The sequence below is a fragment of the Rhagoletis pomonella genome, unplaced genomic scaffold (genome assembly GCF_013731165.1).
Source record: "Rhagoletis pomonella isolate Grant_MI unplaced genomic scaffold, Rhpom_1.0 Rhpom_scaffold_00010, whole genome shotgun sequence".
NCBI classification, from domain to species: domain Eukaryota; kingdom Metazoa; phylum Arthropoda; class Insecta; order Diptera; family Tephritidae; genus Rhagoletis; species Rhagoletis pomonella.
Window position 1 is genome coordinate 36,526,906 of NW_023458564.1, and position 27,745 is coordinate 36,554,650.

Below are 27,745 nucleotides of genomic sequence, written 5' to 3' on the forward strand. Positions count from 1 at the left end.
TAAATGGTAGCATTTATGCTAGTTTTGTATTACTTATAAAATCCAATTTTACAATTTGAAATCAACACAGTAAAAGCAAATATTGAAGGTGTTTAATGATTAAAATTTATAACAAATGGAGGCAATTACATTCTTGTTTAATATTCGACTTTTGCCGATGATGATGGTCGTCATTAGTGTAAAAACATAAACGTAAAAATAAATTCACAGAAACAAAAATAAAAAAGAAATAAAACTAAAGCAATTGTTTTTCTCCAAAACCATGTTGAGCACTGGTTAATAGATGAACCACCGCTTCAGAATGAGCAGGTGCACGTGTTTTTGCTCTCAATTAAGACATCCTCTAGAAGAATACTGCAACCTCTTGTTGGGATCTACACATTTTGCTGCTGAACGAGCTAACGATAGGCAAAACAAAAATATACAAATACCTTCATACGCATTTTGAAGTGAAAATAGAAATTAATATTTATATTACGATAAGCAGTGAGGGTTTGGATGCGGTACTCGGAAGAAACCTGGAAAAAATTCAAGCTGTTACAAATTCTGTAAAAAAGGAAGGATTACTGTGATATACTGTGAATGGAAATGAAGCATTAAATTAAGTTAACGATGTGCTAACAGTCTGCCGCTTGACGAATTCTATTGTAAATACATATTAATCATTCGACTTATTCTTTATCTGGGTCTTCTTCGCTCGTTTCAGTTTCCTTTTCGTCATCAAGGGTAGATTCCGATTTCTTTTCTGCGGTTTTATCAGCTTCCATTGTGTCTGTTGTTTCAACTTCCTTTTCATCTTCTTTCGCTAGATCTAAATTTTCTGCTTTCTTATCTTTTTCGTTTTCACTTTTACTATCTTCATCTTCTCCACTCTCATTTTCATCTTCTTCAATATTATCTACATTCCCTATTTCTTCATGCTTTTTCCCTTTGTCTTCCACTTCGCAGTCTTCAACCGCTTTGGTTTCCTTTCCTCGATCTTCTGTAGCTTCCTTTAAATTTTCTTCGTTTGTATCCTTTTCATCTGTACTCGCATCGTTTTCCGCAACAGGGGCTTGCCTTTCTGTTCCATTGTTAACATGTTTCGAGTTCTCGCTGTTTTCTACTTTATTTGGCTCGTCTTTCACTTCTTCTTTATCTGTTTCAGTTTCATTGTTGTCTACTTCTGAAGTATTGGACTCATCTTCATCATTTTCTTCCTTATCGGCACTATTTCCCTCTTCAACCGCAATTTCTGCAGTTTTCGCATTTCCTTCCGTTTGGTTCTCTTCCGGATCATTTTCGCTCTTCGCCGCATCGCCTTTATCACTTTCTTTAGCGACTTTTTCTTCAGGCTTTTCATCAGATTTATCTGTTTAGTATTGCAGTATTGTAATGTGGAGGCAGGTTTTTAAATACCAATTCTGAATACCATTGTCTTTTACCTTTAATTTCTTCCGTTTCAGGTTTCACATCTTCACTTTCTGTTTCTTCATTTACATTTTCTTCTCCATCAGATTTCTTTTCTGTTTCTTCCGTCTAACTTTTAATGAATTTGTTACATGGCCAGGTTTAATGTGGAGGTAGAGGTAGGTAAAAATTGCAATGAAAGGAAAGATATGTACAAATTTAGTAACGAAAAATGTGGCAATGAATGTTCAGCGGGCCCTTTCCAAAGTATTGCGGTATCAATTCTTTAAGAAATGCTCTTGCACTTACAGTTACTCACAGAAGTATTCGTTGTTTAGTTTTTTCACGGTATTCAAAATGTCTTCCATTGCAAATATTTTCCTTTATTTTTATTTAAATTGCTGCCATTCTATAACAAAAACCATATAAATCAAATTGCAAGCTTTCTGCAAAAGTCGCAAAAATTCAGCGAGTCAGATTTTTAGAATTTTTTAAGTTTGCAGTTTTGTAGTCTATCAAATTTTAAATTAATAAAGGTTAAGTTTTAAGTGCCTAGGCATTATCGTTGGTTTTTTTTTCGCTGACAGTGTCCCCCGTTTTCTTCCATATAAAAATATTTTTTTTTATGCTTTGCATAGTAAGCAGTAAGTCCTAGCCACTCAAAAATTGCACTTTATTATGCTAAAATTTAATGAGCTACAAAATTGCATACTCCAAAATTCCGATTAAAATGTCTGAAATTTCGATGGCCATTTTTTGAAACTCGCTGCATTTTTGCAAATTTTGTAGTAAGCTTGCTACATTGATTTATACGGTTTTTGTTATGAATGAATGCTTCTATGAGTAACTGTATATATGTAAACAGACAAAGAAAATTTGTTATGGCCCGGGTACGAGACAATGTTTACCAGGCTATTTTTTTGGGGGTTATTGAAACTGAAATTATTGTCCATTTCGTGACGTCCAAGGCGAATTAATATAAGGTGATAGCAGGAGTATAAAAACAAAAATTTACATGTATTTTGTTTTTGCTTTGGCGGCATAAACTGAAGTTTGCATACAACGCTTTAAAAATTAGAAAATAATATTTCTCAGTCCCATAGAATTTGTCATGATAAAAATATAGTAAGGTAGAATCGCTGAGAGTCACTTTTAAAATTCTTGACGTTTCCAAACAATTTAATTTTTAAATTTACTCACAAACTCACACACACATTTTCATTTTTAATCTCAAGCAACAACAATTTCGAAAAATTTCAATTTTTTATTTTCACTTTTATATGATTTTAAAATGTTGGCAAACTTCAAAAAAAAATCAGGGCCGACGAATTGAGAGAACGGTTTTACCTTACTATGTTTTTATCATGGAATTTGTTTTGATAACTTTTGGTTTTGAAATATTAGCCAAAGTCATTATAAACCATTTATGAGATTGAAAACGAAGAACGTAGTGCGCATGCAATACAAAGCATTATATTTAATTGACAATAGTCAAATTACATAACATAGACCTAAAATTTATACAGAAAAAGTACAAATTTGAGATCGAGTTTAAGCGGCCGTTATTCATATATCCACATTCATACATATATTACCCTTCATATCAACTCAGGTCTACTATATGCGCCCCACACTTTTCATTTTCAATATCATAAACGGTTTATAATGACTTTTGCTAAAAATTCAAAATCAAAAGTTATCAAAACAAAATCTATCATTATTTTCTATTTTTTAGTCCATTTATAAAAGCGTTGTATACTAAAAAGTTTTATTTTATTTTATTTATTTTCTACTTTTTAGTCTTGTCTGTATAAAATTTTGCAATAGATATTAAAATAATCCAACTTGCAGCGAAAAGAGAACAGAAGACTATGCAAACAACATGTTGTTTGCTCACGTTTAGTATAAACATACATATAGCAGCAGTTAATTTCATTTAAAGAAATGGCGTGTCGCCCATTTCCGCTGTAGCGTATTTAAATAGTGCATATATTTAGGTCCAATATTTAACTTCTTGTGGCGGGGCGACATCTAGAGTCTTCTATTTGTATCTCTTTGATATGATGCCTACAACGAGGTTGATATCTACAATTTGCCATAAATAGCTTTGCTACATTTATAGTATAAATGGTGGTCTGGACACAACATTGCAAGTGCCTGGACTAAGGGTGTTAATTTTTCAGCTTTTTCCGATCCCGGGATATTCGGGATGTCGTTATCACAATCCCAAGATCCCGGAATTTAGATATTCATTACATTTCAACAACTTAAATCGAAAAAATTGCTTCTATATTGTTTGAGAAGCTGTCCTTTCATAAAATAAATAATAAATCAATGGGTTGGGTTTGAAACCTACTTTTTTATTTACAGCGGCGTCTTTATTTTTTCTCTCTGCCTTCAGGATTTATTTTAAAGGAATTTGTAATTTTAAAGATATGATTGATTCAAAAAATTATTTAAAAAATTCAATGCAATGAATATAAAAATTTGGGTACCAAATGCAAGAGGAAATTTCTTTAATAATAATAATAATACATTGGCGCTTACACATATGTTAGTGTTTGGCCGAGCTTCTCCTCCGATTTGTGGTGTGCACCTTGATGTTGTCACACAAAGGGGAGGCACCTATAGTTTTACGCCGACTCCGAACGGCGATTGTATTTTTATGAGAAGCTGTTTTTCATGGCCGAAATACACTCGGAGGTTTGCCATTGCCTGCCGAGGGACCACCGCTGTTAATAAAAAACCTATTTCTATATTTTTTGCGATGTTGCTTTGACCAGGGCTTGAACCCAGGTGCTGATGAGTGAAAGCGAGCTCTGCTTACCACTACACCACAGCGGATTTTTTTTAGGTGGGATATTTTCAAGAACAATTTTTTTTATCAAAAAAATTGGCATGTGCAAAATTTTTCAAGAAAAGAAAAATAAAAATATTTCTTTGCATAGAGAATTTTTATGTGTGTATGTGTGATTTTTTAAAATTTTTTTTTCCTCGCCCCGTTATCGAGATATTTGGAAAACTATTAAATCGATTGGTTTTTGTGCTGTTAAGTTTTTAAAAATGTATTTATCAAGCTCAAATTTCATATTTATTTATTATTTATATTTATGCATCAACCCTAAGAATTTGAAACAAATCAAACACCTGAAGTGTGAACCCCGTATGTTTTGATATGGAACGCCCCATATACACATTTGATGTTGCCTTTTGACGTAGAATACGTCTTACCTTAAGGTATGGGGGCTATGTTCAAATGTTGTAGTTGTAATTTTTAGAGCTTCACAAAAACGCTTATTGCACGAGAACTAATAAAGCGATATCAAAGAAAAGTGTGGCGTTTCAAAGATAAAATTCCAAACCTGTCGACAGATTCATTTTTGTAAATAACCAATTCGGTTTCTGTCGTAAAAACAACGGTAAACATTGCCTTATTTTGGGGTCAATTTTGAGCCTTTAAACTGCTCTAGCAACTTATTGTTGGCATATATAACTTTCATTTTCGGGATATAGGTTCTTTGGAGCAGTAGAAATATTATCGGGTACAAATTTTATATAAATTTAACAAATATTGAGCATTTTAAGGCAAAAAATTGTAGAAAAAATTTGCAAATTTTTTTCATTACCAAAATGCTCGAAAACCGCTCGAATGATTTTGTTTTTGTTTTCTTTAATCAAAAATTCAAGAGTTTTCCTTGCGTTTGGTATATGGGAAGTATTGGTTGATATCTTCTATATATGTTTATTTTATTCAAATATATGGGCATAAATGATTTTCCATACAAAATCACCTCGTCATCATTTTGCAAACACGTGCATATGTTGGAAGTGTGGGAAGGAGACAAAAAGTATGTATGCGTATGTAATGCGGCTTTTGATAAACAGAGGCGCGCTATTTATAACCTAATCGCAGCGTTTGTACATATGTAAATACATACATACGTACATATGTTGATTGCAGTTAATGTGGATCTGTTTCTATTCTTAGTGTGTGATTTCGTTTTTGACTTGGATATGCTCTTAACCATACCACGTATTCTACGTTTAAATATAGCGGCTGTATCTCCGATACAGCCTGCAGACCAAGACGAAGGCGCTGGACTGTTCCTTTTTTTGCCTTCTTTAAGATATTTGCCTTTTTTGCCTTATCTAACTTAAAAAAAAAAGATTATAGCGAGGAAAAAGCCCTTATTCCTGATAATATGAAAGTTTCAAACGTACCATATTTAAATTGGGTGCCACTTGTATCAACTCACGCCGAGCGCACGTTTAGTACATTCAAGGATTTTTTGCGAAAATCGAATGAAAATGCTGCCAGAAAATTTCAAAATGCATCTTGTGGTTCAATGTTACAACAACTATAGAGATTAAAGTTACATATGTGAGTTAAGAACTCGAAAGCAGAAAATAGTCAAAGATTCTAAGTACAAATTTTTAATATAATGAAACGCGTTCACCGTTTTTCTCTTTTTACTTGTAATATAAAGTTTCTAAAATAAATGTATTTTTTTATTATTTTTCATTTTTGTCTTTTTAGTGCCTTTTTTCCTTTTCTGCGATTTCTAGTGTCTTTTCCTGCCTATTTCGCTATTTTATTTTGCCTTTTAAATAGGTTTTTAGGTCTAAACAACCGTTCCCTGTGTATTGTTAATGGGAAAGTGGAGAGGGAAATTTTTGTTTACGCATATACACGACTAATATTTTAAATAAATATATATATATTACGCATAATTACTCATTTCTATTGCATTTGTGTCTAAATCCCGTTAAACTAATCACATGCTTCTCGCCAGAGACCAACAGGGTTGCTTAACTAGGTAAAAGGAAATTTTACCCGAGTTGAGGGTTCATTTGTCGCGCGTTTACAAAAAAATGCAGCTAGTATTTGAATAGTCTTGTTACATTCGAAATATTTAGGATTGCATGCAGTGATGCCAGATTGTGGGTAATTTCCCTATTTGAGGGATATTTTCCATCAAAAATTATTAAAAGGGACAAAAGGGACATTTCATATTAATAAGGGATTTTCTTTTGACGCAGTTATTGTTGCATAATTGATCAAAATTCAAGAATATTCGACATTCTTACGTAATTAATCGTTCTGAAGATGTGATGTGGAGTGAAATGGTATATAACTGTTAAAAAGTATAAGGACAATTTCGAAAATTTTCTTACGTAAACCAATTCAAGCGCTGAGTAAGAAAGAATCTTTTCAGTTGTAACTGGTATTTCATGTAAAAAGCGGAACAAATTATCTGATGAAATGTTAAATACAGAGCTGGGTCGTAATGATTCCTTTAGGAATTAAATTACTCCCAATTACAGATTACAAGGAATTGTAATTAGGAATCAATTCCTTCAGTTCACAGCAAAGGAATCGATTACTTTTTCAATTCCCTGAAGTAATTTCAAATGTAATTGGTTTTTTTCTTTAATTCCATTACAAGGAATTTCATATTGTAATTGAAATCAATTACGTGCTAGTAATGTAATTTTTTTTTTCAATTCCTTTGAAAGGAATTGAAAATGTAATTGATTTTTTTTTCAATTCCATTACCTGGAATTGCAAGAGTACTTTAGTTTTTCAATTCCTCAAAGGAATTGTAAAAGTAATCGAGAAACTGAAAGTTCATTCACGAATGTACAATACGGAATTTTTGTTGTGGTCAAAGATTAAAATCGAAAGCACACATTGGACATCTTCTATGTATGTATATCTTCTATATCTATATATATAAAAATGTTGTGTTCGTATGTCACGGTCGTCAAAACTCGAGAACGGATGAACCGATTTGAATATTTTTTTTTTTTTTTGTTTTATACAGAACCAATGATATCGCAAAAAATTTGAGGGTTGCCACATATTTGAAAATTTTTAAACCCAATTATATTGATAAAATAAATGAATTATTACAGTATGGGTATCAAATTAAAGAGGTTTAAGAAAGATGACTGATCGAAATATTTTTGGGGAGGATTGCCACCTAATTTAAAATTTTAACTCAGTTAAGTTGATTAAGTAAATGAAATATTGCAATGTGGGTATCAAATTAAAGAGTTTTAAGAATGCTTACAGCCGAAAATATGTATGATTAAGGTTGCCACCTGTTTCAAAGTTTAACTAAATTACACTGATAAAATAAATTAAATATTACAATATTGGTATCAAATTAAAGACGGTTAAGAAAGATAACTGCTGGTTATGCGTGCTTCGACATTTACGGGTCTCATCTGCCGCGAAGCGCGTTCGCGGTATGATCTGGAAAATTTATCCGTTACTGACTGAACAGATACAGTTTAAGTTATTCAGTTTTCTTAAAGTTCAATTAGTAAAACTACTTAGGTATAAGTTATTTATTCAAGGCAGTTAGCAACCAAGAAATTTATCAAAGCTATTGCAATTCAACAGTAAAAAAAATTTTTTTTTTTAGAAATTTTTCAATTACTTTTTAAATTACTTTGAGGAATGGAATTCAAAAAAAATCAATTACACTTTCAATTCCTTTCAAAGGAATTGGAAAAAAAAATTACATTTTCAATTCCTTTCAAAGGAATTGAAAAAAAAAATTACATTACTAGCACGTAATTTATTCCAATTACAATATGAAATTCCTTGTAATGGAATTAAAGAAAAAAACAATTCCATTTGAAATTACTTCAAGTAATTGAAAAAGTAATCGATTCCTTTGCTGTAAACTGGAGGAATTGATTCCTAATTACAATTACTGAGGAATGTAATTGTAATTGTAATGTAATTGCATTTACCCAGCTCTGGTTAAATAGCAGTTAGTGAGCAAAAAAATGAAAGTGAAAAATTGAATGAGTGAAAAAAATGCAGAAAAAGGGGTTTTTTCTTAACAGCGGTCGGCCCTCGGCAGGCAATGGCAAACCTCCGAGTGTATTCCTGCCATGAAAAACACCTTCTCATAAAAATACACTCGCCATTCGGAGTCGGCGTAAAACTGTAGGTCCCTCCCCTTTGTGTGACAACATCAAGGGGACCGCCACAAATTGGAGGAAAAGCACATATGTGTAAGCGCCAAACTATTATTATTATTTTATATGAATTTTATTTCTTTACTACTGAAACATGTATATGTTTAAATTCGTTGGGAATTTTGTGGGATAAATTTTCAAGATGTGGGTAATTGAGGGATTTTTTCCCCATTTTCGTGGGATTTTTAACAGAGAATGTCTGGCATCACTGATTGCATGTGCAAAATTTAAGCAAACTTTTTTGCAAGAAATAAGGGTATGTAGGGAATAAAATTAAATTCTATCCTACATTAAATTACTAAATCTTTATTATCAATGCTAAAGGCTATATTAAAAGACACATTTTTTTTTAAGTAGCGACGGCTGCATCACCTTCTAGCCGCTTCTTCTTGACCTTGTAATAGGCCTAACTTTGAACTTTAATTGTGGCAAACTTACTGCTTATTTTTGAAATTTGATTGCAAATCATTTTAGAGACACTGGCTAAAGCAATGCCTACCTCCTCTTTTCGCGATTTTTCTAATAGAGTTTGGTTAAATGGTTATTATAAGAGAATGGTTGTTCACATATGGAACACGTTACTTCCTTTTCACGCTCGGACTTTTCGAAAAAACGCAAAAACCTCCTTTTTACGAAATTTTGTATAGGTAATAATTGCCACGTCCTCCCCTCTCGTGGGCGGAAATTTATCATCCGATTTCGATGAAATTTAGTTTGTACTAGAGATGGGCGCGTGGGTGATTTTAACTCACGTTTCCGCTCGCTCACGTTGATGGTTTTATAAATAATTGTGCGTTATTTTTTTTTACAAATTTCAGGTATATATATGTTATCATAACTTTAAAATACTCACATTTGGATTGATTTTTGGGATTTTTTTTTTGTTGAAGGTATTGCTCATTTTCTCTATATAAAAAAACGACGAACATACTTTGCATGGAAGAAAATGACTGACATCGGCAACAAAAAAATTGCTAAAAATCAACGGTAAGTCGGAGCTACTTTCAACTTACTCAAAATATTTCTAAAAAATCGAACTAAAAATCTTTTCCAAATGTGAGTATTTTAAAGTTATGATAACATATATGTATATACCTGAAATTTGTAAAACAAAATAACGCACAATTATTTATAAGACCATCAACGTGAGCGAGCGGTTTTGCAACTCGTCGCAACTTTTCGATGGGCGGTTTTGCAAAAACATCAACGATATGTTTATGTATGTAAAAATTACGTCAGCAACGCTCACGTGTGAAAAAGCATGACACAACGTGTGACGTAGAAAATCACGAGTTTTGCCCATCTCTAGGTTGTACTTTCTCTTTTATTAGAAAACGGTAAATATAAAATATGGGGAGTATAAGAGAGGATTTTTGAGCGTAATTTTGCGTCACGTAATTTTTGTGCGATTGCGAGAGGACGAAGGAAAAAATGTTAACAATGCGGAAAAATGTTTTAATACCAAAAAATTAAATTAGCAGATTTGATGGGTTAAGCGCCAAAGACAACTAAACTGTCGGTACCGCGCCGTTCGTGGAGAGGGGGGTAAGTAAATTATGTGAAATTTTGTATTTATGACTTTTACTTTCCCCTCTTTAAGCCCAACTCAAAGCGAATTTATCTAAGGTGGTGTTACTAGATCACCTGATTTTGTGTATGTTTTGCCTCACGGCTTCTAATGTCACATTGAAAAATTTTGTTTGCATTTCCACACACACTCTTTTAGCTGAAATAGATTGCCGGCGAACTCACCACAGCGATATTCGCGCTGTCAAAATTAGAACACCCGCAAGCATATGAAATTGAACACAGCCAAAACGAAATGCGAAGCTCGCTCGGCGGCGTTTCATGGCGATAGATTTATTTCTATCGCCCTGCTGGACGATGACAACTGTACGTGCCAAAGGTATTTCTTTTTCGCTTTCACAGTTTTATAAGAAAACAACATAAACACGAACTATTTTTGTTGTTTGAAAAATATAGTTGTGGACTCATTAAATCTGGATTGAAATAAAATAATTTACAATAAGCTCTCTTTGTTTTACATTTATATTTGTTATCATTTCCTCATTTGTAAATATGGTTTAGTTTTTCTAAATATGGTCACTCAAATTATAAAGGCGACCAAATGGTAGCACCATGACTTTTTGCTACCTACCTCCATATAGTCGAAACACTGTGCAACGGATGAATAAATTTGATTTGTCATACTAATATCTAGAGCCAAGAATGATAGAATACAAGATTGCGCCCATCAGGGAGGATTTTTGAGAATACCTTTTGTGTGACGTCACACTGGTGCAAGTGCGAGAGAGAAATGCCAAAACGTGAGCAAGAATGGAAGAAGTAAAAATGTTGCAAGGAAAACGTAAACAAGTTGCACAAGTGTGACGTCATACAAACAACGATTCTGTCAAATTCACTGAGAGAGGAATAGCGGTACCGTGATGGGCGCAACCTCTATTTCTCTCAATCATGATCTAGAGCAACATTTTAATTCACTATGCACACTGGCAAATAAAAACGCCAAATTAACGGTCTAAAAGTATGATCAAATAGTAAAATACAAACCTCATTCGAGACTTCTTCGTCTTCTTTCCGCTTTGAGGGCTCATCACTGGTCTCCGCCTGTTCATCATCGTTTTCCTTCGCTTCGCCTTTATGAAATATACATATGTATTAGTTAGCCAACTATAAACATCCATTATTTAAAAAGTTTTGCGTTTACCTTCATCCTTTCTGCTCTCCGAGTCGTTTTCGCCTGTTTCGTCATCTCTCTTATCTTCTTCGTTTTGCTCTTTCTGTCGTTGGACCACAATAAATTATGATAAGTTGATAAGTTTTTTTTTGTTATAACAAATGCAAATGCTGCAAGCGGCGTGGTTTTGTTATCATTGCAGAGATCGCGGCAGCTTATAAGTTTTTCATGCATTCGTCAATAAGCCCAATACATTTGAATATTTATGCACGCAACATAGTTGTGTTTAATGAGACCGGAAAAAAGTTCAGAGCAGCTCAAGTTAGAGCAGAATCGGGCATATGTCAAAAAACAATAGAGCAAGTTAGAGCAACTCAGTTCGCAAATCTCATGAAACACTTTTCAGGCGGAAATTCTCAAAACGGTTGCTTGCTCTAAGTTACTCCTTCAAAAAAACTAGTGCAGAAAATCGTGCTCTATGTTGCTCTAGTTCCACTTAGCGCAAGATCCTGAAACAAAAACTAGAGTAAGGTAGAGCAAGAAAAATCCTCATGAAACACAATTTTGTGAGATATCTTAACCTGGCGTAACCTAGAGCAGCTCATTAACAACTTATCCCTGCCAGCAATTTGAAGAGAATTTTATCGCCTGTCGCTACGATACCATGTACCATGATTCAATAATCTTGACGACGCAAAACTCGAATGTCAATAATGAGCAAACCTTTAATTATTGAATAATGATGACGATGTACTACTTCGTCACTATTTGATGTTTACAATGGGGTGGTATCTCATTTCAGAAAAACAAAAAACATTTCTATTTATTTCTTGACAGGTTATCGCACGATTTTTATTTTGCAACACTCAAAAGTGATGGGAATGAGACCAAGTGCATTCATTAAAAGATGTCAAAATATGAATCAATACCAAATCATTTGTAAAAGTTGGTTCGCATTTCCTTTTTATATCGATTTGAAGTTGTGAATTTAAGGTTCAAAAATAAAAATTGCAAACGTTTAATTTCGTTTTACGCCAAAATAGATAAAAAAAAAAAAATGACAATTAAAGTGAATGCATTTACGCGCATCAAATTGTGATTGTTTTTATTTAAATTTCTGTCTTTATTTGAAAGTTTGTTTTGCGATTGCCAGATGAATTACATTTATACACGAAATTATATGTCCGTGGCATATTTGTAGGGATTTTATTAAAAAATTAAATGGCAGCATGATTCTCTTACGGCTCTCTCTGCACTTAGAAATTTAACTTAGATATCAAAAATATATATTTCTCCAAGTTTCTAAGTGAAGTTGTTTTTTTGGGTAACTACATACACGCGAAGCTCATTTGCCAGATATAAAATTTTCAAGGCAAGTCATGTCTAAGTCTTGCATAACTGAGCTTTAAATTACAAATGAACCGTAAATTGCGATAATGTGAACATGCTTTTACTTTGTGTTTTTTTAATTTTTGATTTACAGTGCCAAAACTGAAATTAACTGCAGAACGATAATTAAAAAGCACTGTGAAAATGGAGCTAATGCTCATTTGAAAGGGGATAATTCACACGTTAATGCAAATAAAGGCTTCTTATGCAAATAAACACAGCCTCATCATTTTAGTATTTTTTGAGAAAAGGTTGGCTTAATCACTAACGGCTAAAGTATACTTTTACGAATATGAGCCAATCCAACGCATTCTTTGATGATACAGAATCCTAAGTTTTACAGCATAATGTTTATTTGTGAAAACTTTAATTAATTTGATTTACCGAATTATATTTTGCTTGTTGGGTAGTTGAAGAGCATATCTCTCATCTTCCTCGTTTCCATTCAACACATTTCTTGAGTGCAAAAAAATTAAACTTGATAAAAAGTTCTAATTTTACCGATTTTCAGGTTAAGAAGTTTTGGTTGAAATAACCTTTACATTTAGGGTACTCACAGTTCTATATTATCTACTGTGTTAATTTTGCCACCTGGTAACTTTAAAACATTTTACCATGTGGTAACTTTGTTTGTTGTTGGTTCCCATACTAATTAGAGATAACACTTTTGGGCAAAATTACTAGACTAATCTCATGTTTATGTTCTGTGTTAAACTGGCATCTATCGCTGCTTGTACATATGTACATACATGAATTTCGCTTTGGGCGCAGCGCTGCTTGTACATAAGTTTCTCTTTGCGCCTGCCTGGAGCTGGCAAAGGTTATTTTTTTTTTATTTTTGCGTTGTGCTAGCTGAGTATAAAAAAGAGAAGAGAGAATAGAGAGAAATATGTATGAGGTTTGTTGATGCTCTCTAAACACAAACGCGTGAAAGGCAAACGGTCTAGCAATGCGTGGTATTGTTGATCAACTTAATACTTTATTTAAACATAAGGGTTGCTCACAGTTCGAGTGTGTTATCTTGTTAAAGTTGCCACCTTTTAACTTTAGAAGTAAACTGTGAATACCCTAATTGCTTTAATTTTAGGGACTTTAGAGAAATGGCACCCAAGGAAAAGTTTAGTATAGTTAACATTGGTAGTCAATTAGTTTGCCTATAATAAAATATGCTTAGCACAATCTGCCTTAAATTATTATTAATATTAAAGCAAATATGTATGTTCACATAAAAAAGCTGGCGCAAGCACTTCAGCAGTTTTGTTTTTAATATTAGGGGTATTCTCTGAGTCTTTCAAAGCCCTTGAACGTTGCACAGATTGCACGGAATGCACGGTAAAAACATGTTTCCGTATGGGACAGCTTTACAACCCGTGCAATCCGTGCACTGTGCAAGGGCTTGGCAACACTCAAATAGTACCCCTATTATCTATACAACTTATATTTATAACCTTGTCGTTGCAAACGAAAACAAATACACAAACTATCGAAATCCTAACCGCTAGCATTGAAAAAAAAAATTAAACATCGCACATAGTACAACCGGTCAAACTTATTTGATTTGTTTTTCTATTAAGTGATAAAATGAAACACGGAACTTAATGATAATTAGGGGTTTATATAAGAAAAAAGCTAAAAACCCTTATCTTAGAATAACTTTTCTGACATACATACATATGTTATTATGTATTTATACATCAGATACCACAAAAAAGGTTTTATGTCCTTTTTCAGTTTGGTTCTAGTTTACGAATAATTGCGAATTTTTCAGAATTTTCAGTTGCTGAAATATTGATGCTTTTTCAATTACAAGAAAAAGAATGCGGTACAATGTGCTAAGCGTTACTGTCCAGTTTCATAGTTTTTCAAAGGACCTTCCGAGGAGTCTGAACTTTGACGACATATAATTCGGTAAACCTCGGTTCACTGCTCCTACCAAGGCATTTCTATATTTTCAATTTATTTTTTTACAGATGAAGAAAAAAGTAGGGGAAAATATACGATTTGTACATACGTACATATATATTTTGGGCCGTATGCATAAAAACTAAGCAGTTGTTTTTTTTTCTTAAAATTTCCTACCTTTCACTCAAATTTGAACAAATCGAGTAAAAGTTCTGAAATTTTAAGAAAAATCATTTGCTTCGGTTTTTTTTTACCAAATTAAAGGGTGGACGGAGGCACAGATTTTTAATTAATCGCGCATCGATTCTCCTTACAACTAGACGTTAGACATTTCTGCTTGAAACCACTTCTGAAGGATCTTAAACTTCGATTTTAAATAGCAGAAAAATGCAGACGTAGGTGGACAGTTTCATAATAAAATTACTGTTATTTGATATTACTGCTAAAAATATATATGTACATATGTATGAACATATCGCTCATTTACTTCAATAGTTTCATAATCCAAAAAATCCAAAAATTGAGCCAAATATGCAGAAATGACCGCGAGCGCTAGTAATAACGAATGAAATAAATGCAGCCATTGAAAGCGCACAAAAAACAATTATCACAATAATGGCTACGTCTATTTTACGTACGTAAAAGATGAGGTGGTGGTGGGGACTTATCGAAGTTGATAAATCTGGGCTCGAATCGTTACAGTCGTGAACTATCAAATCGTCACGTAAAAATACTTACATATTTCGAATTACGAGACGAGCAGTACGTTCACGACTGTTATAATCCGAAATAGGCATTTTTACGTGACGAGTTGATCCTTCATAACTGATACGATTCGAGCCGTGGGCTGACTAACGACTGGGGTATCACATAATTTTCTTTCGTATGGTTTGCGATCCGTGAACGGGCGTTACGATGTGGGCCCTGAATAGGATGAAGAGCACGTTCACGTATGTCATAATCCGAAAAGTGTTTCTACGTGACGAGTAATACGATATCCTACGTGACGATGCGAGCCCTGGGCTCATCATAAATATTTATACATTTAATAGTCCACAAAATAATAGGAGTGCGATATTTTGTCCAGTTTTGGCTATTTGGCTTTTGTTTATTTAATGTTTATTTTTTTTTTTTATAAAAGTCTAGCTTGTTGTACAACAAACACCAAACATTATACAAAAATTATAAAAATTCTGCAAATTTTCACCAAAATTTCAAAATTTTTAATCAGAACCTTTAGAAAAAATTTTTAGCCTAGTATAATGGATTACAAATTTGAAGATGCTACAAAATCCTGTTGACTTTTGGCTTTTTTTTCTGACAATGTCCTCTATATAAAGGAAAATTGTCGAACATACTTTGTATGGAAAAATTCTCAAAAATCAACGGGATTTGTTACGAACTTGAAACTTCCACTTCATTATCCTGGAAATAAATGGGCTACAAAGAGCTGCATACCAAGACTTTTTCTCAAGATTCTGAATAAAAAGTTTGAAATTTTGGGTAAAAGTTTATATGGCGCTTGTTGTATAAGGGCCATTGCATTGTGACTGATGGAATATTCTACTCCAGAATGTGATCAATTTTGAATTATAGTTGTAATTGGACCTATACAAAAACAAACGATATTTTTTGACATAGAACGATAACTAATGTACAATTGCTTTAGCAAAAATACCAAACGATTTCTTAATTTTATGTAACTATCATTTGAAGGAATGTGCCTGAGGGACACTGAAAATAACTCTATTTTACCTTTGTGCACTCAAAGATTAATTTTAGCCGAAACGCTTAATTTTCAATAACGATATTTTTGTATTTTCAATAAAAATTAAACTTAAATAATCTGCATACAGCCAATTTCAAGAAAGTCATTTAAGTGAAAATTGATTTTAGTTTTTTGAATTGTATGTGGAAATTGACAGAAAATAAAAAATCATTTTACATTTAAATTACTGGCTGATAGAATATTAAAAAAAAATATTTATATTTGTGGGACTTGTCCTTGTGACTGGTGGGATTATACATGAATAAAGTTTCCGTAGACAAAAATTACACCTTATTTTTATTTGTTCAATATTTTTTAACAGATAAATGAAATGTAGTCACCTAAAACGAGGTTTCTATTGAAATGGAGATATATAAACGATTTCATTATGAACTTCACAGAAACTTTTTCATAGTTACAGGAAACCAAACAAAAAACAAATTTAAGATTCAGCAATTATTTCAATTTGAATAACTAATTTTAATATGTTGCACTGACGGAATTCGAACCTGGGACCTTCTGAAAGCTAACAAATAGTAGCACACTTCTCTGCACACCCAGCTACTGGCGAATATGTATACATGTTTTCAAATGCTTAGTTTGAACAAATATTTTAAAATTATTGTTTTGAAATAAGATGATGACATTTTTAGGATACGAAAAATGAACAAATTGAAAATCGTTTTCTGAACATTTCTGGAAACGAAAAATGCACGAAAACTGCACTTTCGGCAAAAAGTACGTTTCCACTAAAAATCGCACTTTTATCGCTTTTTACTATGACTAATATTTGGAAATTTTTTAGATTTTTGAAATTCAATTTTGCGCGTTTTAACGCCATGCGGGTTCACTAGTTATCTCTATTTAAGTAGTAACCTTTTTTTAAATGACTACATTTCATTAAACTGTGGGAAAATATTAAGGGTATTCAGACTATTCTCGTTAATGTATTAATTCGTTATCTTGTAACTCGGCAACACTTTCAACTTCGAAAGAACATTATTCTTTTTCTGGTTAAAATTACTTTCGAATCAGCTGACGTAAAGTTCTTTTAATTATAAACATTTATTAATTCCATGGCAGAAAGGTTTATTGAACTATTGATAAACTGTATGCTCTTTTCGTAAATAAGCGACAGAAAGAAATCAGCCGACATTTTAACGCGTGTGTTACCACATCATCAGACTTGTCACCTCGTTAAGTCGGTAATTTACAAAAAGAAAACAATGGTGGGAATTAATTAAGACCTTAACGAGTATAGTCTGAATACCCTTATTAGCAAATCAAAAGAAGTTGTAATTTTTCTCTATAGAAGCTTTTATTTCATGCATAATTACTTTGCAGCAGTCACAAGGAGATATCCCACCAGTCACAACTTTAAATAATTTTTAATATTTCTATGAAGATTATATGTATAAGCCTAATTTTTATTGAAAACGAAAGCGTATAATTCATATTTTACAACACAAATACATCGTTCGTGAATATTAAGTGTTTTGGCTAAAATTCGTCTTTGAGTGTACAAAGGTAAAATAGAGTTCTTTTCAGTCTCCCACCAGTCACATCCATTCAAATGATAGTAACATAAAACTAGAAATCGTTTGGTATTTTTGTTAAAGCAATTTTATACATTAGTTTTCGTTCTATGTTAAAAAATATCTTTCGACGACATAGTTAAAATTCACAATTGATCTGATTCTGGAGTAAAATATCCCTTTAGTCACAATGGAATGGCCCAGAAATGGTATGGAATTCTTAAATCTCAATATTTTTCGATCGGAATACTCTATTTCTCTTCAGGAGACTTCCAATAATAACACCCAATTATTTGTTCAACCATTTTTTAATGGTAACTATGGAACTGCATATATGGAAAACTTTGAGCGCTGTGAGCCACCTTTAAATCTTTTTTGATTGACCTATTCAGGCTATTCGCACATTTCTAGGGAGTGAGACTGAACATTCACATTTATTTGTCTCCATATAATTAAGGGTCACCCTAATGTTGATATGTATACAGACAACAGTTAAGACAACATAAAGCGAACATACGTTTTTTAGAATTACAAGAATGTATTTTATCGAATTTAAAGCATATACATACATACATTATGTAGTTACACACACTCAAAGTTATCTTCTTATGTCTTTTATTATTGCTTTCATTAATACATCTGTGTTGTGTTTTTTATAATCGTCCCAATAAAAATTGTTGGTTTAAAAAAATGGTCCAAAATACACGTTGATGATGATTTATTTCTTTCATTTGAAAAATATGACTTAAAGTAATTTAAAGTGGGAATACTTTCGTTGCTACCACTAAATGTAAGTTCAAAGTAAGAAATACATATTTAAATAAGTATTTCTGCTTTTTGTTCATATGAATTTTGTTCTGGCTTTTGTGACATACGGATTTCTATACGCATTAAACCCGAAATTCATCAAAAATAAAATGAATTTGAATGATTTACAAACTGAACTTTTTTATAAAGCTTTTAAATCCATTTTATTTATGAATGTGTTTGTAGTAAATGTATTATATTTTTCGAAGCCTTAAAAAGTTCGATATATTCTTCGTCTAGACATATATACGTTTGTTATTCCTGTTATATTGATGCCTATTATTGATAACTATTTACGTTCATCTGTATATTTCAGTATATAGTACTTCTCACAATGTATTTAAAATGTAAAGTATACTTTCTTTCGTAGGATGCGGGAGCCGAAAAAATTAAGTTTGTATTTTTTTTAATTTATTAGCATATATGGATAATGAAAAAATTGGAAGATTGAAAATCTTAAAGTTTCCATTTTAACATGATAAAACTTGAAACTAAAATATATTGCCCTTTATCGCTATGACTTGAGAAAGTAGCTATCAAAATCTTTCCTTTTACGTATTTAGGATCCACATAAGAAAAAGCATCAAGTCAATATTCAATCCAAGTTAAAACCTCATTGAATTTACATAATTTTGTAAATATTTGTTACCTATGCATATTTTATCAAAAAACTGTCTGCACTTTATGCTTCCTATAAACGGATTCTTACCAAGTATGTCTTTTTTGTGGGCTCACGTACAAATATTTGTCAAAACTTAAATGATCAAAGCATGAATACTAAACCAGAACTAAAATATTTAAGTAAATAATAAATATGCAAACGCATACTTTTGGTCAACTAATTACGTTAGTGACTTTTGACCAGCTTTGGCTATTTTTCTTTTGTTAATGTTTATTATTTCTTATAAAAGTCATAAAAGAAATTTCGATTCTACTTTATATTGGAAGGAAATGTGTTGTCCATTAGCAAAAAAAATTTATAAAAATCAACACGAATTCTTAGTCAACTGAAACTTGCTCTAAAATTCATTGAGGAATAAATCTGCATACATAAAATGTTTCTAAAGTTTGAAATTTGGGTCAAATTTTTTTGAATTTTTATAATTTTTGTACAAAGTTTGAATTATGGATTTATATGGTGCTTGTTATGTAACGAGCTAGACTTTAACTAAAAATAATAAGCATTAAAAGAAAATTAGCCAAAACTGGTAAAAATGTTTGTTAATTAGTTGCACACAATATGTAAATGTCATGTTATATAATAATATTTTGCACACTGGTTGTTAGTTTTAATAATCGATTCGATTGCTATTTTTTACGCAGTATAAAAATTTTGAGTTAAACGAAAGTATTGAAATCGATCATTTAAAATAATGGCAAAACAAAAAAAAAATAAGAATAAGTAAAAAGACTTTCATGTTAATGTTAATATGCTGCATAAGAGCAAATAATTTGCGTGTTACCAATATCTAGCGCTATTTTGCATATAAAATTTCTCGAATGGCTGTTAACATAAAAACTGGCAGCTCAAACCTCAGCTTTCGCGTTATCGCCGTTTGCTGCCTCCCCAGTGCTGGCAGTTGCTTCGTTGTCATCAGCAGCTTTCTCAGCCTCTGCGCCATCCTTTTTCTCCTCAACAGTCTCTTTATTTTCCTTGTTCTCATCATCTTCTGCTTTTGTTGCTACTTTGACTTCACCGTTTTCCTGTTTTAGCTCTAGCTGTGCACTAGAAACAGCTGTCGTGTCGGCTGGTGCCAATTTCAAGAACTGTTCCAACGTATCTATCTCATTGGCCAAGTCAAATGCATCATAGTCACCACAGTATTCTTCTTCGTTGAATATTTGCGGTGGCAGTGGGTGGCGCGGATCAGTGTCGCTAACTGTCGCTCCATTGCTCGTCGATTTAGTCTGCATTAATTCCTTCTCGCTTTCTTTTCCTGGCTCAGTGATGTCCACTACGTCGTACTTGATATTTTTACTGTCAAGGATCATCAAAACACGCTGTTGGCGTTTCTTCACCTATCAAAGAAAACAGGAAAATATAATTACTAGGGTGATTGACTCGGATTTTCCAAACCGGTTTCCACCGGATTTTTGGATGTCTATAGGCGATTTTTTTAATACTGATTTTTCGAATATCAAATAAACCGGATTCTTTTTATCGAATAAATCGTTTTTTTTTTAAATATTTTTATTGAGCTTTGTAACACGATTGCTTATTAGGAAAAATTGAAAAAGCAACAAAGTCTAAGCCAAGGTACATTGAACAGGTAGTATCAGTAGAGCAGCTGATTTGATTTATTTTCAAATTATTTGGTCTCGAAAATGTCAAATATTTTTAATTTTTTCTCACAAAAATTCTGAATTGTTAAAATCCATTTGCATGTGAAACCTTTTTCCATACAAAACAAGCGATTGAATAGCAGCTTTTGGAACGTTCGCCCAACTCAGCAGCACAACCGCTGATTACTGGCCCTTGTAAAGGATGGATCAATGCTTCGGGAAGCAAGCAAATTTACTAGGAAAGAAAGTTGCAACAATTTTTATTTTTTCCAATTTCAATTTTTTATTTTTTATAATTTTTTGTATTTCACATGGCACGCTTTGATTTAGAAGAAAAAATTCAGAACAGTTTTTGACACTTTCGATACCAGAAGCAACAACAAAATACACGCAAATGTTGTTTTTGCTCTACTGATACTACCTGTTTAATGTGCCTTGGTCTAAGCGGTAGAAGTTATAGCAGCTATTTCGGAGATCACCACATCTCCTTATCAGACTTCTTTTTTCTAGACTTCAGCAGAGATCGAACCTGCGTAATCGATGTTCAAAGACAGAAGTGTTAACCACTGAGCTATGTACATCCCGTAAACTCTTGTTGCTTATTTATTCATTTCCAATATTACTACAAAAACTTTTATACAAAAAGTCTTAAGGCTCTGTTATGTATGTTGTTGTTGTTGTTGTTGTTGTAGCGGCTACAACAACCCCGCACAGATTGGTTAGTCCCTCAATCGTTGTCGGCAAGCTCCACTAACGGCAGCCCTAGGAAGCGTGCAGCCTCGACGGGGTCTGTCCATAGGGACAGGGGCGTTAGCGTGGTGGGGTTTAGAGGGCATGCGAAGAGATGCTGTGAGTCATGGTGACTCTCCGCATGCCGGGCATTCATTTGGAATACCTTCGCTTAATTTGCTCAGGTATGAGTTCAACCTGCTGCAGTAACCAGACCGTAGTTGGGCTATTGGGGTACGAGACTCTCGCGAGGCAGACGAAAATCTGTCTCGTCCACGTCTGGTGGTTGTGTGCCCAGAACGGCATTCACAGGTCGGAAGTCTACATAACTCGAGACTGCCTCTCTGTGAATGCCGTTCAATGCCTGTCGATAGGCAGCGGGTCCAGAGGTTGTTTGATGAACCTCTGGACTTCGGCCGTCAGTTCGTAGAGATCTCTCCTGACGTGCCTGTGCAAAGGCTCTTCTGCAAGGAGTTTCCTGTTTGGATGGCCACATCTGTGGCTCCCAACCAGGAACTGCCTGCAGAGCACCTCGTGCAAGTGGTGTTGCGGCGACATCAGGAGGCATCCTGTCGCTGTCCTAAGTGCCGTGTTCTGGCAAGTCTGCCGCTTCATCCACTGCGTCCTACTATTCCCCGGTGACCACACTGGCGCAGCGTAGTTCTGAACCGGCCGGCCAATTTTATTTATTTATTTATCTATTTAATCAAATGGAATAAAATCCTTACTGACTATAAAACAAGAGAGCTTATACACTACCTAAAATAATTAAGTAGGACAAAGCGAACTGTTCCAAATGAGAGAGACGGATAATATTCAGAGAGCTCATTTAGCTCAGAAAGGGTTCTGAACAAAGGCGAGAACTTTACATAGTTAGTTTTTGGAAATTCCAGGTAGAATAAACAAACACGACGCAGAATATGAGACGGAACGTTTAACTCTAACTTATCCAAAATATTAGGACAATCGACTGTGCCCTCCAATATTGTGTTCACAAAAGAGGCTGCCAGGAAAGAAAGTCTAGTATTTAACGAACTTAAATTAAGAAGTTGACAACGAGAAGTATAAGGAGGTATAGGCTCAGGCCTTGTACGTTGCCAGCAACGTTTCTTTGTCTTTGCCCCAGGTGCTGCCGGCTAGCGACTTGAGGACCTTTTTGCGGCTTTGTACTTCGTTGACAATTGCGGTTGTATGTGCCGAGAAGGAGAGCAGACTATCAAATGTTACTCCGACTATCTTCGGGTTGTTCACCGTCGGAATTGGTGTATCATCGACGAGAACTCCCAGTTGGAGTCTGACCTCCTTCGTACAGGTGGTAAAAAGTGTGGCTGAGGATTTTGTAGGCGAGAGGGTTAGGCTCCGTGCAGTGAAGAAGCGAGAAAGCTCGGCGAGATAACCATTTACTTTCGAGCACAAGTCATCAATTCCATTCCAGGACGACATGATCGAGCAATCGTCAGCATAAGAGACAATCGAGACTCCCTCTGGTGGTTGAGGGAGCTTTGAAATGTAAAAGTTAAACCGTTATGGGGGAAAGGACACCACCCTGTGGAACCCCCTGTTTTATTTTCCTCCGTTAGCTCGATTTGGCTATAAAAGTCATGCATATTCCGTCGGGTCCAATGGCTTTGGAGGCTTTTGCCATCCCGATGGCTACCCTTACCTCACCGCTGGTGAAAACAAGAGGCGCACTTGGTTTTGGAAGTTTGTGCAGCCTTCTGGTCACTCGACGTTTGGCTTTATCCACCAGGGGATGCAGGATGAACTGCCGGATAAAATAGCTCGCGCATCGCTCTGGGTCCGACGAAGCGAGTTCATCAAAGTCTATTTCATCTCTGTCGTCACGCTTCGTCGGGTTGGACAATGACCTCACGGTCGACCAAAGCTTACTCACACCATAGGCGAAGTTGCAGGTCTTCTGATGCTCTTCCCATTTCTTCCGCTTATGTACGTTCACAAGTTGCCGAATCTCCGTGTTGAGATCCCTAATTCGGAGATTTCCGGGATCGGCCTGACGAAGGTTGTCGCGCTCGTCGGCTAGGACAGCCGCTTCTGCAGGAAAACTCGCACGAGAGTCCGAGATGCATCCCGCTGGGATGAAGCGGGCTGCAGCAGCAGTGACAACCCTGCGGAACTTACGTTCACCTACGTGAACGTCGGTTTATGGGTAGTTCAGCGAAGGCGCTTTCAGTGACATCCGCGAAACCTTCCAATCAGCTTTAGAAAAGTTGACATAGGTCCGGTGATCCGCGGAAGCAAAGTTCAACAGTGTTGAATTGCCGTGCAGCTTCGTCTTTTGGACCGCAGCTATTAATATTCCGTGCCGACCCATGAAGACCGTTATCTCGTCGATCTTGCTCTGAAGTCCGTTACAGATGAATTGTAAAATCTGCCTATGGAGACTTATTGGAATGTGGGGTGTTAGTGATGTGTTACCGTGCCGCCACATGCTGTGCTTGCTGCTGCTGAGGCTGTTGCCCTGTGGTGTTAGTGGTCAGCGTCGCAGTTGGTGTTGCGACCGAGCAGCCGCTACAACAACAACAACATATTCCCTCGTCTAATCTCGCAGTCTTGAGCATGCCCTAAACTGACACCATCCAAGGCAGGTGTTGCACTTGTCTGATGTCACATTACGGAGTATCCTGGACTGGCATACCGTGCAGATTGTCGGAGGAACTAGGAGTTGTTGGCGGTGGCGTGTGGATGGTGGTGCAGTTGTATCTGTGGTGTGATCTGTTGTGTCTGTAATATTGTGTTGTGGTGTGGTTGTGTGTGTGTTGAGTTGCTCAGGCGGACTCTGTTGTGTCGTGGAGGCAGCACGATTGTCGCAGCAAGGGGCTACGTACGCAGTGGTACATTGCCTGAGAGTCGTGAGGCCTGAGCAAACTAGGCGATGGCTCCACCCATTGCATGTATTGCATCTGACGGAGGTGCAGTTGTAGTGTAATCGCCTCTGGCACACGCAGCAGGTATATGTTTCTGGTACAGGGTTTGACTCAATGCCAGCCATGAGCAGAAGTATGCTAAGAAGAAGTAGCACTATGGACGTACAACTTTTGAGGGATTTCGCCGACCTAAACGGGGTTAGATCGCCGAAAGAACAGCCCTTGGTTGGGTACAACCCGAGTCATTTCGGTACGAAATTAACTACTCGTATTAAAGAATATTTTGATTATAGAGTATCCGTATTACCAAGTTGATGTAAATGTGGTGAACTTGACGTTGCTGATGTAGCACCTGTAAGACGCCGCTTTAAGTGGCTGCATGTGTCTTCCTATCGGAATACAGTCTCTGCTGCTAACATTATTGATTATATTGTGAAACACGCTAACATAGACGTGATACTAGTAGCATGCTATAAATTAGTAAGGTAGGATTCCGATATGGATTCGTTGAATTATGTCAACTTCAAGCTTTGTGTTAGTGGTGATGACTACAAGAAAGTGCTGAAGCCTGAGTTATGGCTGGCTAAGGTGACCTTCTGTCCGTTCCGTTTTTTTTTTCAAAAAGACGGGAAACAAACACAGCAAGATTAGTTGGCTCAGCGCCTATAATAAATTCCTACTATCACCCCAGTATTTAAAAGTGGCAGTAAAAGCGATATTAAGAATTATAGGCCAATTTCAAAGCTATCGTCAATCTCCAAACTATTCGAATGCATTATAAAAAATAAACTGCATTTTATTGTGAAGCATTTGATTAGTCCTAAACAAAATGGGTTCGGGGTGGCCAGATCCACATTAACTAATCTCTCAGTTTTTACAGAGGATTACTTTGCGACTTTCCAACGGGGGTATCAGGTTGATGTGATTTACACCGATTTCTCCAAAGCAGTCTTCAGTCAGAACTCAATAAGCTCTATAATTGGTGTGCCATGAATCATCTCCTCCTTAACATCAATAAATGCCACAAAGCCACGTTCCCTAAACTGCCTAAACCTCTGTCCACTTCTGACCATTTAGCTAATACCGTTCTCAAATCAGTTGATGTGTTTAAAGACTTGGGAGTGTTTTTTGATTCCAAGTTTAGTTTTAATGCGCTTATAAATTACACCATCTCAAACTCTCTCGCAATGCTAGCTTTTGTTAGACGACATTCTACTCAATTTTCTGACCTGTACACACTTAAGACTTTGTTCACTGCCTTTGTACGGTCTAAACTGGAATACGCCGCGTTTATCTGGAGACCGTATCACGCTATTCACATCAATCGTTTGGAGAGAGTGAAAAAATATTCCTACGCTTTGCTCTGCACACTTTACATTTTTCTGAACCGATTCCACCTTACGAGTCGCGTTGCCAATTGAATGGTTTATTAACATTAAACAATAGACGCTCAGTACTGTCCGTGTCATTTCTTCTTGGCATTGTCTTGAGTAAAGTCGACTGCTCCTCCCTTCTTGGGTTGATAGATTTCCGAGTAGAAACCTTCGTCGCTTTGATACTTTTCGTATTGGTTTAAATAAAACAGTTTACAATGCAAATGAACCCATTGTCAGGCCTTTGACTGAGTACAACTGTTTCTCAAAATTTTTGGATCTTGGCTTGTGGGAATCAAAATCAATTATCTATACTAAATTGAAAAACTATTTATTGTGCAAAAGTTTAGAATAGCCTTTATTGTATTTACTCTTAGTTTCTTTTAACGCTTCAAATTGTACCAAAAATTTAACTACATAGCTTGTAATTTTTCATAATGTCTACCATTTACAACTTTAGACATTAAATAAATAAATAAATAAATACTTTTATCCATTCCCATTTATTGAAGGCTAGGGTCCCAAAATGTATCTGTTAGGTCGAGGCTGGTTCAAAAAAGATATGGGGGCGTGCCATTTTGTAAGCAAAATCAACGATTTTTTCCCTATTTTGGAGATGCTCGCCTGAGGAGTCCTGGGGTCGGAGGAGAAAGGAAATAATTTCATTAAATTTCTTGGTATTTGCTCTTTCAGGCTGGAACCAGCCTCGAACTAAAAAAAACAATCGAAAAGGTAATTTCAAATGTTAAGCTTATAGACATAGCCTCTTTGTTGAACATACATATCTACTAATTACACACGTATTAGGATATCACTTCGGTCTGCTCCATACTTCATGAATCTCGAAATGGTGGCACGTAGGCAGAAAGTTGTGATTCATGGCGATTTACTGTGATTGTAAAACAATGGGTGCACATACAAAAATACACACATATGTATGTACATAAGTACCTAAATGCATAGGTATGTGCATATGAACATCCATATATGTATACTCATGTAGATATCTATGTACATACGTACTTCCATCAAGACCTAAACTAAAATGGTAATATGGACGATCTTTTAATTAAAATACGTATAATGCTGCGCTTCAGATATACTCAAACTCAACTTCTTATGGCATTATGCTTTTATTAATCAAGTAACAGGTGGCTTTAAACAAAATAACCACAAAGATGCGGACATTAGCATATCTTTGAGTGTTGAGAAACCTCTACCAATACTTTTACGATCCAAGACAAAATATATTTTGTATTTAGCAAACGCTAGCGCCAATACATACATATGTGTGTACTACACTACCTCACTGCCCGCCCACTGAAACTCGACCGCAACGCTTATAACGATTAATTTTGTTGCATATTGCATACCATTCTCTCCGCTTAGTACATCTTATAGCTCGTTCTTAAAAATATTCGGGCATGTCGACCGATTGCCCTTATGCACTAACCAAAAAATCTTCTTCAAACAACGCATTGTGAAACGATGGACAACTACCTTTTATTCGCACATTCTGGGCAACTGGCCCCACCCGCATACATCTACATATCCCACTTATTTTTTCAATAGCCGCAACTATCATGAGCACAATATTACATACTTACTTCCTTGTTACCGGACATTCCGCTAACGTACACCTTCAACACCATTTTTACGAGTTTAAATTCGTTCAGCAGCTCAATTTATTGCAAATATTTTTTTTGATAACTTTCAATCGTAGTTCACTTCTTTCTTTGTCGTTTCTAAAATCTCAACTGCGACTCTGTCTCTACTTGCTTGTCCACCTTCGATACCTATTTTTAATGCGTAAGCAATAAAACTACTACCAGCTTTTGTTTGTCGTGTATAGTTATTGGACCTCGTTTAATTTTATTTTATTTCACTCGAATAAATATTGACTTGGTGCTATTTTTACAAGCTTTTTTCTTATTGGACTTCTCTGATTTATGACTTTTCTTTCCGGGCAGAGGTACAAAAAAATCGATTCT

The 27,745-nt window shown here is 35.0% G+C and overlaps 1 protein-coding gene across 1 annotated transcript; it reads right to left on the reverse strand.

Annotated features, from left to right (window-relative positions):
- LOC118746369 (myb-like protein X) lies at positions 1 to 27,745 on the reverse strand. Its single transcript, XM_036480224.1, has 8 exons — positions 27,362 to 27,745; positions 20,018 to 20,503; positions 11,114 to 11,204; positions 10,957 to 11,042; positions 1,425 to 1,518; positions 578 to 1,351; positions 479 to 518; positions 1 to 398 (listed from the first exon to the last, which is right to left on the reverse strand). Exons 1-6 carry the CDS (start codon positions 27,404 to 27,406, stop codon positions 672 to 674), a joined length of 1,482 nt encoding a protein of 493 aa, XP_036336117.1. The 5' UTR covers positions 27,407 to 27,745; the 3' UTR covers positions 1 to 398; positions 479 to 518; positions 578 to 671.

Coding starts and splice junctions, on each gene's coding strand:
- LOC118746369 (XM_036480224.1), bottom strand. CDS start 27,406: ATGGTGTTGAAGGTGTACGTTAGCGGAATGTCCGGTAACAAGGAA. Junction 11,205..20,017: donor GCGATAACGCGAAAGCTGAG/GTTTGAGCTGCC, acceptor TTATCATAATTT/ATTGTGGTCCAACGACAGAA. Junction 1,352..1,424: donor TGAAACGGAAGAAATTAAAG/GTAAAAGACAAT, acceptor AATACTAAACAG/ATAAATCTGATGAAAAGCCT.